The sequence below is a fragment of the Daktulosphaira vitifoliae genome, unplaced genomic scaffold (assembly GCF_025091365.1).
Source record: "Daktulosphaira vitifoliae isolate Bord-2020 unplaced genomic scaffold, ASM2509136v1 Scaffold_1, whole genome shotgun sequence".
Lineage (NCBI taxonomy): Eukaryota > Metazoa > Arthropoda > Insecta > Hemiptera > Phylloxeridae > Daktulosphaira > Daktulosphaira vitifoliae.
In genome coordinates, this window is record NW_026099572.1 from 62,311,966 (window position 1) to 62,332,045 (window position 20,080).

General features: G+C 28.7%; 1 protein-coding gene across 17 annotated transcripts in view; it reads left to right on the forward strand.

Moving 5' to 3' along the window:
* The window catches only part of LOC126895332 (uncharacterized), a 104,220-nt gene that overhangs the window by 54,073 nt on the left and 30,067 nt on the right, over positions 1–20,080 (forward strand). For 4 of the 17 annotated variants that reach the window (XM_050667070.1, XM_050667071.1, XM_050667069.1 and 1 more), the window contains 3 exons: positions 16,434–17,216; positions 17,275–17,352; positions 17,439–17,507. The exons of 2 other annotated variants lie outside the window; for them this stretch is intronic. In XM_050667070.1, the coding sequence (XP_050523027.1) occupies positions 16,434–17,216; positions 17,275–17,352; positions 17,439–17,507 (930 nt within the window). Of the gene's footprint in view, positions 1–14,146; positions 14,891–14,949; positions 15,028–15,113; positions 15,183–16,412; positions 17,217–17,274; positions 17,353–17,438; positions 17,508–20,080 lie in introns of all 17 variants that reach the window. 11 more of the 17 variants (XM_050667075.1, XM_050667072.1, XM_050667078.1 and 8 more) reach the window with 11 other exon arrangements.

Below are 20,080 nucleotides of genomic sequence, written 5' to 3' on the forward strand. Positions count from 1 at the left end.
AACTTCAAAACGCTACAGAATATTTACTACTCAATATTAATAAGATATTTTTTTACTAAAATTTTTCTTAAATTCTACTCTACAAAATAGCTATCTTAGATTTTTTTTTTACATTTTATTTAAAATTTAAAAATAATTAATATTTTTAATAAAATGTAAAAAAATTAATTATTGAGATATAGCTATAGACCTAACGTATAACTATTATTTAAAAAAAAAATCAGCTAAAAATATTAACTGAATCAAAAGTTATTTAAGTTGTCAGTGAGTGGTGGGCCACTCTGTATATACTATTAAATAACACAATTACAATTAGGCAACAAAAGCCAGTTCACAACAGTAAATTATAAATTTTAAACTGATACAGTTAATTACATACAAATTGTTGAATTTATTTTTCAATATCATTTTTGTTCAACCAATAATAATATATTGAAGGGAAACCCATCTGACGGACTAATGAGATTAATTTATCTCCCTTATGTTGTACTATTTTTTCAATCAGGTAATTCTGAGGATATTTTATTTTTTGAAACTCTTGCGCGTAAAACATCTTCTAATTGAATTTTTTTCGAAGTTTTCAAGAAGATAGGACACTGGTATGGTTTTGTATACCTTTGCTATTATAAATATTTTATTAAAGCAATTACTCAAATAGCCTTTATTAAAAACAGCCTTGTTCAAACTGAACCGTACATAATCGTAACTCAAAAATAATAAAAAAAGATAAAGTTGAATTGAGAGGTAGAGTGAATTAAAGTAAGAGTTGGAGTATACTTTTGAGGGTTATGAAATAACATAATTTTAGATTCTTATTGATTTTTAAAATCTTACCAGATAATTTTCCTGGTCCTTTTAATATCTTAAATAACAATGTCAATCAATAATTAAAAATAAAATAACACAAATAAATTTAGTTTACAACTTTAACACGTAAGAACTTTGGCAATGATGATCGCAATATCCGTATAACAATATCTAGAGCACTAAATGAACAGGGAAGAATAAGGGTTTGCTCTGCCTTTTCATAATATTTTTTACCCCCAAAAATCATCAATATCTAATTCTTCCAATATAACTGTTTATTGATAAATATACATGAAGTACAGAAATTATTACAGATGAATAGAACATATAAATCATTTTACATTTTATATATAACAACAATATAGTAATTTTTACACATAAGATTAGAGCTGATACAATGTATTTAATTATTAAAATTAGAATACAAAAAAATAACAAAAATAATTTATAGATTTCTTTTTAAGCCAGTCAACAAAGGGAAATGGAAAAAATTCCCAACCAAATTTTTTTTTTTTAAAAGTTGAAATAAGATATGTATAATGACATACTAAAAGTCCTCATCGATTGGACTTGAGCTTTTTTTTTTTACAGCCTCACAAAAGTTCAAAGATATGAGCTTTTTTAATTTTTTCAAAAAATATTTAACTTACAAAAAAAGTTTCGTACAAAAGTTGTTTTAAAGACAATTTTTTAATCAAAAAAGGGATGAATATTTTTTCATTTAAACAAATATTTTTTCAGTTACATTAAATTTAATATGAGTACTAAAATTTAATTTTCAATTTTTTTTCATTTTACGGTTACTTTTTATCATGTTATACTTACATTAGACACAATGTTATAAATGCATATGTGTGTGTGTGTGTGTGTGTGTATGTGTGAGTTTATTTATTTATAGTATCATTAAAGTGTAGTGTATATTAAGATAAAACCGATAGAATAGGTAATTGATTTGACGCTATATTGTATAAACCCAACTAAACGCTAAAATGTACATTCCCAAACAACAATTATATTATGTCAATTGCCACCGGAATTTCTGCTAATAATAAAGATAATTGTCATAAAACGGCCTTTAATCAAGTACTGGAGCTGGTAAAAATTGTGGCTGCCGAAAAACAGGTCTTAAATGTTCTATTATATGTGAACATTGCAAAGGTCAATGACGTACAAATTCAATAGAAATAAAGAACGAAGATTAAGAAAATTATGCTTTTGTTGAAGATACATTCTGTCAAAATTTAGAATGGGAAATTATTAAGAAAATTGGAAAAACATTTTGTTTGATACATTTGTCAAATAACTTTATAGTGGAGAAATCATCCATCGATTACATACTTTGCACTAGTAATGCATATAACTTGTATTTAGGATATAAATAAGGAAATAGGAGATCATGTAGCTTTTGTAATAATCCATTCAAATTTTAAAATTAAACACTATCTACAGATTTGCATCAAGGCGTTGTTTTTTTATAATGATTTTAATCATTGTCACATATCATCTATACTGCACCCAACTATACACTGTGCCGGGACACTGCTGTTTTTTTTTTTAAATAGTGATTAGTTGAAATAATAGCAATGGGTTTACTTTAATTATTTCATTATTAATTTTAACAATAGAAGTTATTGAAGATACAGTTATAAAGATAAACTTTATTTGACCTTATAAGATATATATCATTAAAGTTATTATCCACCATTGAGTTTATTAGAACAAAACCAATTTTAGACACTTTATGGCAATTAATTTTATCATTACAAGAAATTCTAGGTGGATTGACAAAAGAGAACTTGAGGTAGGTGAAATGAGGAGATCAGTGATAACAGGCGAGAGTGTGAATGGGGAGGTAGAAAGTTTTAAGTATTTAGGATCAGTATTGCAAAAGAGTGGTGGTATTGACGAGAATGTAAGACACAGGATTAAATGGTTGAAGCGTCTGGTGTTTTATGCGATAAAAGAATTCCAATGAGGCTAAAAGGTAAATTCTACAAAATTGTAGTGAGACCAGCTATGATTTGCAATTTAAATATTTTATTTTTAAGATTAAAATTGGAGAAAATCGTTCTCTTCATTCTAGTCATTTTTTTTATAAATATTACAATTTTTTATATTTTCATATTCTAAACTCCTATTTTATGCGTGAAAAAATACAAGAAAAGTATTTAATCGTGTTCTATAAATTTTTTTTCATATTTATAACTACAATTTTCGTGATTTTTTTGGTTTTTTGAGATTTTTTTTAATTTTAAAACGTTAATGGGACAAGAAAACTTCAGATTCAAATTCAGTGGAATAATATACATTAAAATCATACTCAATCTGAATCCAAAAAATTGTTTTCATCTCGATAATTTCGATTTTTCATGATTTATTGCAATTTTTTGATTTTTTTTATATTTTTCAAATGTTAACGACTCAACGGGCTAATTAACGTTCAGATTCAGTTTCAGTAAATTGAAATACATAAAAATCATACATGATTAGGGTCCACAAATTTTATTTCATCGTTGTGACTGCAGTTTTTAGTAATTTTTTACTTACTTTTTGGTTTTTTCCATTTTACTCAAATCTGAAGGGTGACAGGGCCAAACGGACTTCAAATTCGGATTCAGCGGGTCAAAATACATGTCCGTAGGTGGGTCCGGTCAAAAGTACAGACAACTTTTTTTTTTCATTTTATAGTACATAAAATAAGCTCTAATTTGATATATGTTTAAAGGACGCAGTATTTCCGGAACATTTTCAAAAATTAAGTTGAAAAAGTTAGTTTTTGTAAAAAAGTTGCTATTTTAAATCCCTCCTGTGAGCAGAATAAGTGTTTTTTAAATTTAATTTTCAAAAAAAATGATATCAAACGAAAGAAAATTACCTAAGGTTTCAATATAGAAAAATTTTATTTTGATTTGTTGATATTTGAAAAAGTTATGGCAGTTTTTAGAACAAAAAACATCCTTATAGAAGGTGATTTTTATCGCAAATATTACATTTTTTTTTTAATTTTGACAGCAATTTGCACATAGTAGATAGGTCGTCGGGACAATTTTTTTTTTTCATTTTATAGTACATAAAATAAGCTTTAATTTTACATATGTTTAAAGGACGCAGTATTTCCGGAACATTTTCAAAAGTTCAGTTGAAAAAAGTCTATGTTTTTTACAATATTTCAAGTTTTGAACGCCCCCTTTATAAGGGGAAATTGTCAAATTTTAATAAAAAGTATGTCAAATGAAAGATGTATTTAGAAAAAAAAATTTGTGCTGATAATTACATTTTTCAAAAAGTTATAGCGCTTTTAAGTTGAAAATTTAAAATCGAAAATCGAAAATTTTAACAAAAAATAGTGTTTTTTTAACTACGGCAGCCGTTTAAATGTAGAAGATAAAGTGTCGGGACAAATTTTTTTTTTTCATTTTATAGTACATAAAATAAGCTCTAATTTGATATATGTTTAAAGGACGCAGTATTTCCGGAACATTTTCAAAAATTAAGTTGAAAAAGTTAGTTTTTGTAAAAAGTTGCTATTTTAAATCCACTCCAATGAGCAGGTTAAGTGTTAGATTTTCAAAAAAATGATATCAAATGAAAGGAAATTATCTAAGGTTTTAGTATAAAAAAAAAATGATGTTGATTTGTTTACTTTTGAAAAAGTTATGGAAGTTTTAAGAAAAAAAAGTGAAAAAAAAGACAAAATTGACCGATTTTTAAATTTGTAATTTTTTTGGATATTTATCCTATTTGCGGGGAACGAGGGAAAATATTTCAATTTTTAAGGATAATGTCTTCAACTAGATACGATTTGTGATCTTTTGACGTATTATTGAAAGAAATCGGTCCATTGAGAGCTGAGAAAAAGTGGCAACAGACATAAAAAAAAAAAAACACATCATAGTAAAATTAATACCTTCTCAGCTTCGCATCGAAGCTAAAATCCATTTTTATTTTTGGAATTTTTTCCGCCAAAATTACTACTTCGTTGACTGGCCTATTTCAGAAGGAACGATTTTTAAAAGTGACTATTAATCAATTTATGATAGAATTGTGTGTATTATAATATAACTAAAACAAATTATTTTTATTTGAAAAGGATTATGTCCTTCTAAGAATATAATGTATAAATATCCCATGACATAGTAGTGACGAGTATATTACGACACACTTCTACGGAATTAAATTTTTTGTTTCATTTTATGTACAATACCGAGTATGAATACTATTGAAAAATTGTTATCGGCATGCGTAGGAATCATCTTTATTGTTCTGTACACGCTTTCGTTATACTCACGCATAACTTTATCTAATATAGAAAACCAATTATGCGTTCCTTGAGCGGTAAACTCTTTGTATAATTTAGTCTTGATTGTTCGCAAATAGACGCATTCAATTTACTATACGTTGAGTAATGTTTTATATAGTATTTTTTCATAAGAGCTGAAAATTTTGAGTTATAGAATTCTTTTCCAAAATTGCTCTGTACGTAAACAACATTACGTATCGCCATTATAGGTTTTATTGTTATCACTTAGTTTTAGTTTTAGTTATAATCGAGGTGGACATAATGCCCATGTACTCAGACCTGTTGGTCCATTGTGCGCACCTCATACCGAATTGTCTTGATTGCTATCACTTAATCAGCTCTTGTTTTTGATTTTAACAGTACAGCCCATGATTATTTTGTACAACAATAATTATTGTACAAAATATTAATTATAAATAAAATATATTTATAGTCTTCATTCTGTTTATAATATGGTATAAATTTGGCTAAATGGATCTGAAATAAATCGTCATGACTTTTAATTACAACACTACGGCCTTTGATAAACAATTTACTTATAACACTTTATACCTATAGCCATTCTTATTTTGTCATTATAATATTTGTATATATTTTGTCACATTTTTTCATATTATTAATAATATTATAGTTTATGTGTAATGAATCTGAAGCAGTTTTTGATAGCCATCATGTTCTCTTCATACATAGTAATAGTATACATAAATAAAAAAATTTTTAAAGAAAGCTAATTACAAATGAACTACTTGTCCGGATAAAAGTAAACATCTATTTTAGGTATTACAGATTTAAGAATGTAAAATAGGAGAGAGCAACACAATATGATGCTTGGTACAAAATTATCTTCTTCGATTTAAAAAAAATATCGTAATCGTTGTGAAATATTTATATATATTCACCAAAAAATTACAATTTTTTCTAATATAATTTAAATAAACCCATATGTTTTTTAAATCACACTTATAATTTTTATTTTTAAATTATTAAAACTGCTGTTTCGAGACGTCAAGTTTTAAATTGAGCGTAAATCAGTACATATAAACAATTTTTTTTATTAATAGAGCTAAAGAAAAACATCACTCAAAAAATTTAAAATTTAAAATAATTACTCTTATAACTTAAAAAAAAAAAATTTTATGTAGAGGTGCCAGGAAATTTATTATTCGAAAACTGTTTTTTTAATCTTATCAGTAAATAATAATCTCTGCGAAATTTGAGACTAATCCGTTAATTTTAACACTTGGCAATATATGACTATTAATTAAATTTAAAACTTTTTACACTTTGTTAAAATAAATTTTAAAACATTAGTTGCCAAATAATACATAAATATATCGTATTTTTGGTAAAATATAGTAATTATTAATTTATAAAATATAAGTAATAATACAATTTCATCATTGCTTATGATTTTATTTTATTAAGATAATTATTTTAAAGCCGCTGGAATTATTAATACTGAACTTAAATATTTACACTTAAGCCTGTTTTATTCATTTACTTGTAATTTTATGTATACGGTTTCTGATAAATTCATTTCCAAACGGATCTATTTTATCCTAATGAAAAGATTCAATCAAATTATAAAAATTTGTTTAAGACTTAAACTATAATAATAATGGTGTCTAGAATTTAAAATCAAATTTAAATTATTAGCATCATATTGTATTATATTATATTCGATTGTCATATGTTATATAATTTTTACTTAATTGATATTTTACGTTTTAGCTTCGATGCAAAGCTGAGAAGGTATTAATTTTTCTATGATGTGTTTTTTAGCTTCGATGCGAAGCTGAGAAGGTGTTGATTTTATTATGATATGTTTTTTTAATATTTTAATATTTTTTTATTTATTTATTTTTTTTTTTTGTCTATGGACGCTGTTCTGAGCTCTCGCTGGACCGATTTTGATGAACAATACACCAAAAGATCACAAATCGTATCTAGTCGGAGATATTACCCTCAAAAATTGAAAAAATTTCCAAGGAAATTATAACTTCAGCTTTGAACGACCTCAAGTGGACGTATGTTCAGAGTGTGAGAACTTGGGATCAAGAATCCGGGATAAAAACTTAAATGATAATACAAAGAGAGTAGCAGCAGCGCAGTATTTAATCCACAAAAAACGTGCCAATAAGTTTTATAATAAACTTAAAGTAGTTGAGAATCTATGTAAGGAAAATCCTAGTGTGGCAGCAATATGTTTCGATTTTATGCAAAACCTTCCTTTACCTAATATACCTGTTCAAGAGGTATTATATTATCGTCAACTGTGGGTAAATACCTTTGAAATTCATGATTTAAAAGAAAATACGGGCCACTGTTACGTGAATCACGAAGGGCAAGCAAGAAAAAGCCCAAATGAAATTAAAAAAGCATAAGTTACTAAACAATAAAGTGTTACTATTATGTTTTAACTATTCCTACTATTTTATATTATTTTTATTTTTATTTAAAAGAAGTTATCAGGGAAATTATAAACAAAAACATAATTGAGAAGAAAAACAGTACTTGTCCAATGATATTTTTAAATTGTTTTAAAATAAAAAAAAAAATTTTTATGACCAATGATTGTACTAACAAGCTATTATGAACTTTGTAAAAACAGCTACAAAATTTCCTGGCTTCTAAAGTCCATAAGTTACTGTAAACAGAATTTTTTAACTTAAAAACTTGATTATCTCAAATTTCACTTTTTGGACTAGTACTGTTCTTCCACTCACTGATGAAAGAATTATTCTTTTTCATATTTTAAGTTGAGAAAGATAACCTTGAAATTTGAACTAGCGTTAATTGCCATTTTTTTCAGTCGAGGGAAGCGACTTACGGCTGCCGAGTCGGTAAAACTTAAGTAAGACACAATTATGTCTCACGCGCTTGGGATACAAGGTCCAACCCGCATATGGCAAGGAGTTTTATGCATTTTTTTCTTAATTTTTTTTAAGTTAGAATAAATTTTCAACTCCTTTGATGTTTATCTCATTTAAATTCAATAATTTCAATAAAGATAAAGAATCCCATCACTGTAGTCACCCATCGCGAGAAGAAATTTCTTATTCATAGTAAAATTATTTTACTATATTTTAGGTTCTAGCTTCGATGCAAAGCTGAGAAAGTATTTTTTTGTGATTATCATTTATTTTTTCTATCTAACTTGACCTACTTTTTTAACGATACATGAATTACATAAAAACGATAAATGATTACAATTCGTATATAGTTGAAGATATTATCCTCAAAAATTGAAAAAAAATTCTAATTTATCAATTAAACAGTTAATTATCCCACGTTCTCCATACAAACATTAAAATCATTAATTCATAATGTTTTCAAAGTATTTATTGACGAATCAAGTTCGATACGATAGATTTCAATTAAAAAATTTAATAATTTTACTTTGTAATTTAATAATTTTTTTACTCTATTTGTGTGTGCTACTACTAGACTATAAATCATTAACATTAATTTAGTTCATATTTCAATTGTAGAATCATTTTAAACACCAAGAGTTACTAGGAAATGATTATTATTATTTCTATTTAAGTTATCTATTACAATAAAAATGCAAAAAAAATATTGAGCTAAATTTCAACGATACAATTTTTTTAATTCTCATAAAATTTCCTATTTAATGATGTCAATTTTAAACTTGCAAATTGAGCTAAAAGTTATGGTAATAAATTCAATTTTTTTAAATATAAACATTCACAAATATCAATTTTAAGGATTAAAACTTTAAAGGATTAAAATATATGTTAAATATGTCATTTTCCTTAATTTTAACATATTTATAATCAAAATCAGTATTAATTTAAAACAATTGTTTTTGTTCTTAATTATTTTTTTATATGTAAATAATTATTTTTTAATAATATTATTAATATGTTGTAATAGGCCCTATACATAAAATACAAAACACAATCAACACTTTCTATCTTCTATAACAGCCAAACACACAACTCTCATGATCACGCCATACACATCCGCTCCTTCACAACACAGGCAAACGCTAAATAATAAAATATCAAACAGTCGAATGTTACTCTTATTTTCCATAGTTAAAGTAACTCTTTCACAATATAAACATATTATAAAAGACCTAAAAATGTAAAACCCAATGAGAGCTAGACGATGATTATACACATCTGTGGAAGGGGACCCAGGGAATGTACCAAGAACATCCCTGGGCACATAGTTTCGGCCTTTTTCGATCTTACCTCGATACGAGCTCGTCGCGATTATCGCCCGGCTCTGTTTCCCTTACCTATGAAAATTCTGTAAATACTTTTTATATTAATCGTGCCTGTAAAAACTGATTATAACATTTTATTGTATAATTTTTTCCTCGTGTCAATTTTGCACTGCTAGTCTTTTATCATTGTTTTATATGATTATAATAATAAACTTATTAAAGACACTAACTACAAGTTAGTGATTATTCAAGTTTGTATATTTATTATCATCCCACAAGTAAAAACTGCATTATTAAAGGATTACATAACTCAGGTAAGATTATTTCAATGTAATGCGCATGTAATTACAAGTAATAATAAACCCTCGAAACACACTGCCCCGATAGAGTCTCGAAAAGCGTTCAACACAAAGTTTAATAAACACATATGATTTCTATTACACTTTTACTTATTCGACTTCTTCTTCCTCGCCTTAATCCTAACTACTTGGGGTCGGCCACCCTTATCCTAAACTTCCACTTCACACGATCTCCCACATCATTTACGCTCATATCAGCTGTCCTCAAATCGCATTCAATAGCATCCCTCCATATCTTTTTTGGTTTTCCTCTACTTTTTCTTCCTTCAACATTCATTTCTATAACTGTTCTTACAGCTTCCGATTCTTCTCTCCTCATAACATGACCAAACCATCTAAGTCTATTTTCCCTCATCTTATCCACGATTGACGCTACACCTATACTCCCTCTTATATGCTCGCTCCTTATTCTATCTTTTCTAGTCACTCCACTCATCTATCTAAGCATTCTCATCTCTGCTCTACTTTCTTATAAACCACCCAACACTCTTAACCATACATCATAGCTGGCCTTATTACAGTCTTGTAGAATTTACTTTTCAGCCTCATTGGAATTCTTTTATCGCATAAGACGCCAGAAGCTTCTCTCCACTTCAACTACCCGCACTTAATTCTGTGTCTTACATCCTCGTCAATACCACCACTCATTTGCACAACTGACCCTAAATACTTAAAACTCTCCACCTCTCCAATCACGTCCTCGTCTATTGTCACTGACCTCCTCATTTCACCTACCTCGTGTTCTCTTTTGTCAAACTCGTACTCTATATACTGTGTCTTACTTCTTCTTATTCTTAAACCCTTTTCTTCAAGAGCTGATCTCCACACCTCTAGCCTGTATGTATGTTATATAATGTTCTTACCTCGTTCTAAAATAAATATTAACCACAGCAAGATCATACGATAATGCAAAATCCAGTATTCTTTCTCCAGCCTCATTCTTCTCACTAAAACCATATCCTCCATGTACTCTTTCATATCCTCTCCTCTCATTGCCTACATGTCCATTCATATCTCCACCTATCACCGCATTCTCATTGCCAGGTACCCTTTGCATCACCTCATCCATCTCACCCCAAAACTCTTCCTTGTCTATTTCATCACATCACACTTGTGGTGCATAGGCACTTATTACATTCATCACTTTTTCTTCGAATATATTTTACGACCATAATTCTGTCACATTTTCCTAACCACTTATACTATACTTTTCATCTCCTCGTCCATTATTATCCCTACACCATTCTTTGTACTATACTTACCAAAGTATATTATTTTATAACCCTCACCTATTTCCCTTAATTTCTCTCCTTTCCACTTAGTTTTCTGTACACAACAAATGTTAACTTTTCTCCTCTTCAATACTTCTACTAATTCTCTACTTTTACCAGTTAATGTTCCAACATTCCAAGTACCTATTCTTACTTTGTATCTATCTTTCTCCCTTATACACGAGTCCAGCCTAGAGTTAAGTGGTGATGTCCCTACACCGTTGACACTACAAGCGTTGGGTAGACCTGTACACATGACTGGTGAAACAGCTATCGCACAAGTTGTATCAAAAACTTTATACCTTAGGCCTTCTCCGTTTTTAACTGCATTCTTTTGTCCCCACATACATCCGAGATGGGGCGATCCGCCTACGTTTTGTTTAGGATTCCTCATACTTTTTTGACAAATATTTTTACAGGGAAATACTTTACTTTTACTTTTATACACTTTTACTTATTATTATTTAAATTACAACGAAGCGTGTTTTAAATTACGAAAAATATTAAAACTTAGAAGTGATAGAAAAAGTCTAATTGCACATATGAAAGCCTCGAAGAAAGATGATTTAGAAAAGTATATTTTTGTTTCTGATGAAAGTTCATTGTAATCCAGTGTATAAAACGTATAACTATGTTATAAATAACAAACATTTTTTATTGAAAGGTATTGCATCAAGCCCTTCAAATTTTTATACGCGTTAAAAGTAAAGAAAAATCAACTTCTTTATTATTTTTATAATATTTCCGTAAAAAATAACAATAATAAATTATTGAATATGAATTTCAAACTAAATTTAATTATTATAAATTTTATTTATTCATATATGATAATAATAAATCAAATAACTAATCGGGATAAAATTAAGGGGATAAGAGTTATTGTTGTTTTTGAAATAATCTACCTATTTCTTAAAATTAAACACTATCTACAGATTTGTATCGAAGCGTTTCTTATAATAGTGATTTTAATCACTGTCAGATATCATCTATACTTGTCCCAACTACTATACAACTTTCATACTGTGTCGCGACCCTTTTGTTCTACCGTTCATTTTATGTTTATAATAATTTTTTCGAACTTCATCAAAACTTTTAAATAAAACAATATGAAACGAAACATTTTTTTTAATTGGTGCAATTAAACCATCTATTAAATTTTTTAAATTACCATAAATTTACGACATGGGTACAATGAAAGGACAAAACCTGTCATTTTAAAAACACATTTATTAAATATACAAAATGTTCAGTAAGTAAAGAAACAGGTCAATTGTTACAAACCATAAGAACAATAAAACCCGTTTCATTACTTACGGAACCCTTTTTATACTACAGGAAAGGATGTACTAACATAAACATTTACTGTAAAATAGTCATCAAAATTGAAATTTTTTATAAATATAAAGTTTAATAATATTGTTTTACTTTTGATATCTAATATATCCCTAATTTTATTTTAAAAGAAACACATTTGTAGGGTTACTTATATTCTGGGGGCATGTATTTCCTTCCCCCCAAAAAAATGTTTGATAATGAATTCAAATGCATATCAAGTAGATAAAATAATAATTATTTTGTGAAATTCGACTTTTAGACTATTTTTCTCTATATTTTGATAATGGTTTAAGAAAAAAATTGAAAATAACTTTATGCAAAATAAGTATTTTTTTTTTTTCATTTATAATATTTTGTAAATTTCTTGAAATGTTTACGAATGTAACCACGTTTTCAGTTATGAACTGACGTTGCGGACTCTTTGTAGAGTTCATCTTCAGAGCGATAGTTACAGGATCATGATTGTAACTATACAGTACAGTTACATAAATATTTTCAAGCAATACGATAATCTACTAAAGCTTCAACACAATCATATATTATTAATTATTGATTATAGTAAATAATTTTCTAAAAAAAAAATCTGTCTAAGTCAAATTTTGACCGTAAGTTGTCATATTTTAACGTTATTGGATTTGTCACAAATTTTATTGAGATAATTTTTACTGATTAGAATAAAAAAATCGGAAGTCGAAAATTTATCAAATTTATGGCATTATAATATATGTATAAATTTTTGTCACATTTATTTATATGCACATAAACAGATGGAGACATTGCATAACTTTTTTTTTTTTAATATAATAGTATTAAAAACTTTTGTTTAATTTAGCTACAATTTATTTTCATTCTATTTGTTCATCATTAAGTAATAAATAAAATACTGATTCAAGTTTGAATTGTTTTAAAAAAAATTGTTAAATGTGTTTTTTAATACAAATTATTTATTTCTAATACTATTATAATTAAGATATTGTATTACTAGTCATATTATGAGTATTCATAAAATTAATTATTTCTAATCTCACATATATGGAAATCATCAAATAATAGATAAATATAAGGTTGGACATTTTATTTCGAGCGTTTCCAAAAAATTTCTTTTTAGTTTTTAGTAATGGAGCACTCCTTTACTATATATAATTATTTCCAAATAGTTAACATACATAATTTAAATACACTATTAAAATTATCAGAAGAAACAATATAAATTTTCAAAATGTTGGTGTTTTAATCACGCAATGTTAAAAACGTAACAATCTTACACCTCCTCTCAATGTCACATACAAATATAATTTGCACCTGTATACTCGGCTTATTTGCTAATTTTTAATTTTAGTATGGAAATAAAAAACTTTATTAATATCATAATTAGTTTAAAATATATTTTATATACCTTTTTAATAAGAAGATAGATTATATAACTAGTCATATTATAAGTATTAATACAATTTATTTTTAAACCGCTTATAATTTCTAAAAGAAACAATGCACATTTTAAAATTTTTGGTCTTCTAAACACGCAGTGTTTAAAACGTGATAATCCTGCTCCTCTACGCTGTCATATAAATTAATTTTGTTTACTTATCTGCACCTGTTTACTCAGTGGGCATTTTTTGCTAATTTTTTTTTTTAGTATAGAAATAAAAAACTTTATTAATATCATCATTACATTGAAATAAATTTTGTACGACTATTATTTTTTTTAATAAGATTATAGATATAATAAAATAGATTGAGAACTTTTCGAAAATGAAAATGGCAATTATACTAAATATTCAAGTGTACTTATGTATGTTTTTCGCTGTTTTAGATATTGAAGGATTACATAATAAAAAAGAAAAAGCGGCTATCATAAATGATTTTTTACGTCAACCAGGATGGAAAAATATAAATGATGTGGAATTTATTAATTATTGGAGACAAAAATATGAACCGAGAGATTTATTTATTGAACGTGTAACATTATATAATTGCGATAATTACATACGGCAAGCAACGATATTTCTTGGATGTTCTTACTATCATGATTTAAAATTAATATTTTTATCATTAATTAAATTACAAGAACATTGTTTACATCTATTAAATTCTTGCGATGATAGTGCGCACAATTGTACAGTCACACTTTTAACAAAAATGTTTGAAATTATTCCGATGGCAAAATTTATGAAAGGAGCGTTATATGCAATAGAAAAATATCATAATAGTCCCTTGAACACCCTAACAAGAACCCGTTTTATTTTAAGCAGTTTACTAACAAATATACAGGAAGATGAAAGTTTATTGACTACATTGAGAATCAGTTCGGATTCAACTAGAGATGTATTAGAAACAATCGCGAAAATATTATTCGCAAGACGTCTTGAACTTGATGAAGAAAAGTTATTTTGTCAACTAAAATATTTAGATTTTAATTCATTGTGCAATATATGGAATATGGAATTTAATGACTTAAGATATCGAGGAAAATACCAAGAATTTTTCATTTTTCTTAGTGATAAAATAAAAAATTTAATCCTAACGACAATCAGAAAAAAGTATATTGAACTTGGATTTAAATATGATTCGTCCACAAGTGAGACATTTTTACTTGGTTTACCACCTACTAATGTCAAAGAAGGTATAACTATTTATGAAATGTTATTTTTATTTAAAATAATTTGTTGTAAACATATTTAGATATCGCACAAAAGTTTACAATAAATTTTGTACAAAATACCAATGAAGTAAATCCGCAAGAAGAAAATCAGCATTATGGTAACGTTTCTCTAATACTTGACACTACACTATTTTTTAATTTAAATAAGTTTAAATTGATCTAACAATCATTATAATATGTCTAGATCTTACAAAATATCCTTCGATATTACATACCAATGATGTAGTGAATAAAGAAGGTATTCAACAAGAAAGTAATAATTTTGCAATACACTATAATACTTTTATTTTTTTGTGTTATTAGAATTAGGAATCAATATGGTCAGAATTTTTAAAAATGTATACCAAATAAAAGGGCAATACATAAGATTTCAATAAAAAAAAATTATTTTGTTTTATTAATTTTTAATTTAGTTATAGCACGGTTAAGTATGAAAATATTAACACATTAATATTGATTTTTACATAAAAATAACATTTTTCGTTCAATTCGGCAGCCAATTCCCATTAGAAGAAAAGGTGTCGAGAAACATTATTTTTTTGAACTTGTAGAATTTATCATAATCTGTAACTTGATATATTTAAAAGTCGGAGTATTTCCAGAACATTTACAAAAGTTAAGTTGAAAAAGTTCTACTCTTTACTCGTAATTTAAAAAATTAAAACCTCCCCTGTCTAAAGGATAATGGTACGATTTAAAAAAAAAAGTATGTCATATGAAAGGTTTATATATAATTTATTTAGAACAACAATTTAATTAATCCATACATTTTTCGAAAAGTTTAAGTAATATAAAGTTAAAAAATGTTTACACCAAAATTGCATGATTTTTAATGACGGCCACTATTTTCACATAGAAGATAAGTCGACGGGAATTTTTTATTTGACTTATAGTGCATATCATTAGTTATTTAAACATATGTTTGAAGCTAGGAGTATTTTCCGAACATTTTCAAAACATAAGTTAAAAAAGTTTAATGTGCAAATGTTACTAATTACAATTCCCCCTGTGCCAGGCAAAGGGTCAGATTTTCAAAAAAATTATATCAAATGAAAAAGAAATATCTAAGGTTTCATTATAAAACAGAGTTTTTTACATTTGGCAATTTTTCAATAAGTTAAGGTAATATAAAAAAAAAATGTTGAAATTTACTGATTTTAAAAATAGTAATTTTCGGGGGATTTTCACCATTTACGGAAAACGAAAGAAAAATTTTTAATTTTTAAGGGTAATATCTTCAACTATATACTTTTTGTGATCTTTTGACGTATTGTTTAAATAATCGGTCCAGTGAAAGCTGAGAAAAATAAGTAAGAGACACAAAAATATCAAAAACAATATATAAACACATTATGGTAAAATTAATATCTTCTCAGATTCGCATCGAATCTAAAATTGAATTGTAACTTTTCGAAAACCAAAATGGTATTAATAATTAATATTCAAGTGTACTTATGTATGATTTTCGCTTTTTTACATACTGATGGAACATTTACTAAAAAAGAAAACGCGGTCATCATAAATGATTTTCTACGTCAACCAGGTTGGAATAATATAAATGATGTTGAATTAATTAAGAATTGTGGCAAAAACTATGAACTGAAAAATTTATTTATTGAACCTGTAACAATACATAATTGTGATAATTTCATACGGCAAGCAACAATATTCCTTGGATGTTCTTACTATCATGATTTAAATTTAATGTTTTTATCATTAATTAAATTTCAACAACATTGTTCTGATCTATTATATTCTGGCAATGATAGTGTGTATAATTGTACAGTCACACTTTTAACAAAAATTATTGAAATGGTTCCATTGGCAAAATATATGAAAGGAGCTTTATATGCAATAGAAAAATATCATATTAGACCCTTGAACACCCTGAAAAAGACCCGTTTTATTTTAAGCAGTATACTATCAAAAATACAGAAAGATGAAACATTATTGACTGTGTTGAAAAACAAATCGGATTCCATTAGTGAAATATTAATGACTATCGCGAAATTATTATACGCAAGGCGTTTTAAACTAGATCGAAATAAGTCATTTTGTGTACTAAAACAATTAGATTTTAATTCATTATGGAATTCATGGAATATAGAATTCAATACATTATTTTACGAAGGAAAATATCAAGAACTCTTCATTTTTCTTAGTGATAAAATTAGAAAATTAAACATAACGATAATCAGAAAAAAGTATATTGAACTTGGATTTAAATATGATTCGTCCACAAGTCAGACATTTTTACTTGCTTTACCATCTACTAATGTCAAAGAAGGTATAACTATTTGGAAATGTTATTTTTATTTAAAATAATTTGTTGTAAACATACTTAGATATCGCACAAAAGTTTACAATAAATTTTGTACAAAATACCAATGAAGTAAATGCGCAAGAAGAAAATCAGCATTTTGGTAAAGTTTCTTTAATACTTGACACTACACTATTTTTTAATTTAAATAAGTTTAAATTGATCTAACAACCATTTTAATATGTCTAGATCTTACAAAATATCCTTCGATATTACATACCAATGATGTAGTGAATAAAGAAGGTATTCAACAAGAAAGTAATAATTTTGCAATACACTATAATACTTTTATTTTTTTGAGCTATTAGAATTAGGAATCAATATACTCATCCATAATACGTTGTCCATATTTTATGGAAAACTACAATATGTACTCATCGATTTGTACGAAAGTTAAAATAGTTTTAAAATAATAGAATAATTTTTATTCTATACATTATTATTATAAATGCTTTAATTCTATGAACTGGTTATAAACAATAAAATAAGTATAAATTAGAACTAGAAATTCAGCAACATGGTAAAGTTTCTCTAATACTTGACACTACATTATTATTTAATCTAAATAAGTTTAACTTGTATGTAAAAATTGTAATTTAGAATCTCTCCCTGTGTGAAGATAAATGGTCAGATTTTTTAAAAATGTATGTCAAATAAAAGGACAATACATAAGATTTCAATAAAAAAAATTATTTTGCTTTATTAATTTTTAATTTAGTTATAGCACGGTTAAGTATGAAAATATTAACACATTAAACAGTTAAATAAAAATAATTTAATAATTAATAAAAATTTAAATAAAAATAATATTTTTCGTTCAATTCGGCAGCCAATTCCTATTAGAAGAAAAGGTGTCGAGAAAATTTTTTTTGTTGAACTTGTAGAATTTATCATAATCGTAACTTGGTATATTTAAAAGTCTGAGTATTTCCAGAACATTTACAAAAATTAAGTTGAAAAATTCTACTCTTTACTCGTAATTTTAAAAATTAAAACCTCCCCTGTATAAAGGAAAATGGTATGATTTTAAAAAAAAAAGTATGTCATATGAAAGGTTTATGTATAATTTATAAAATAAGTATAAATTAAAACTAGAAATTCAACAACATGGTAAAGTTTCTCTAATACTTGATAGTACTACTATTTTTTAATCTAAATAATTTTTAAATTGATCTAACAACTATTTTATTATGTCTAGGTATTACAAAATATACTTCTTTACTACATACGAATGTTGTAGAGATAAAAGAAGACATTAAACAAGTAAGTAATAATTTTATAATGCAATATAATACTTTTATTTTTTTTATAATATGCTATTATAATTAGGAAGCAATGTAACTACAAAATTTACTCAGCGATATGTACGAAAGACAAAATAATTTTAAATTATATTCTATATATTATTATTATAAAACGCTTTAATTGTATTAACTGGTTGTAGACAATAAAATAAGTATAAATAAGAACTATAATAAGTTAAAAGGTATTTTTATTAATTTTTTTTTTCATAATAATCTTTATTGTTTTATGCCTGGACCAGTGACCACTCCTTCTGGCTTCTCAACATTAGGTCCACCACGGACCTCACGCCGAACGCGGACACCGAGCGGTACTCCAACTCTTCTCGCTTACTGGTCTACGACTCGCACCGGAAGAGCGTATGCTATGCATTGTTTCCAACACGTCCGCGTCCAGCTGACCCGAAGCCAGTGGACCACGGTGCTTCTGCATGACGACCCGTTAGAGTTTCCCCTACGGGTCGTTGTCCACCGATTTCACAAGTTCAGCCCAGCACTTCGCTTTGGCCCACCTGATGGTGAGCTTCAGCTCTTTGCGGGCTGACCTCAGCGCCTCCCTTGGGTCCGGGGATTCTGGGTCCCTCGACCAGGGGGTGGACGTCCCGCTCATGGATTCCATGACGTATCTGGGCCTGGTCTTCGACAGACGTCTGATGTTCGGGCCGCACATCACCCGTGCGGCCCAACAGGCCCAGAAAGTCATGGACAGCCTGGCGGGGCTCATGCCCAATCTGGGAGGACCGAGGGAGATGCGGCGCAGACTCCTCGTCAGCGTCGTTCACTCGGTCCTCCTGTACGGGTCCCCGGTCTGGGCGGATACCCTCGAGTATTCGCCCAGGAACCGCGAAGCCCTGCTCCGGGTGCAGAGGCGGGCGGCGATCCGGACCGTGTCGGCTTACCGAACGGTCTCCGGAGTGGCGGCGGGAATACTGTCGTCACTGCCGCCCGCCGACCTGCTAGCCGCGGAACGGGCCGCCGGACATGAGCTCCGCCGAGAGCGCGACCGACCCCTCGAACCCGAGGACCGGTTGGCGCTCCGGCGGACCACCATGCTCCGGTGGCGGGCTCGCCTCTCGGAGGAAACGAAGAGAGGCGAGTGGACCAGGTCCCTCATAGGACCCGACCGCCTGGAGAGGTGGGTGGCCCGGACACACGGTGAGATGTCTTACCGTCTCACGCAAGTGTTGTCCGGCCACGGCTGCTTCAACGAATACCTTCACGGTATTCGGAGGGCAGCCGCGCCGACGTGCGACCACTGCCAGGATCGCCCGGGAGAGGCAGACAACGCTCTGCACACCCTCTTCCGGTGCGAGGCGTGGGCCCAGGAACGGGACTCGCTGGAGTCCCGTCTGGGGTCCACGATCCGCGTCGGGTCCTTGGTGGACCTCATGTTGGGAAGCCGGGAGGCGTGGAGGCTCGTCCAGGCGTTCGCGGAATCCGTCCTGAAAAGGAAGGAGGAAGCCGAACGCCTGAGGCAGCGGCAGCCGCGCCGCCCGGTACAGGAGGACCTAAGGCGCTGGTTTAGGCCGG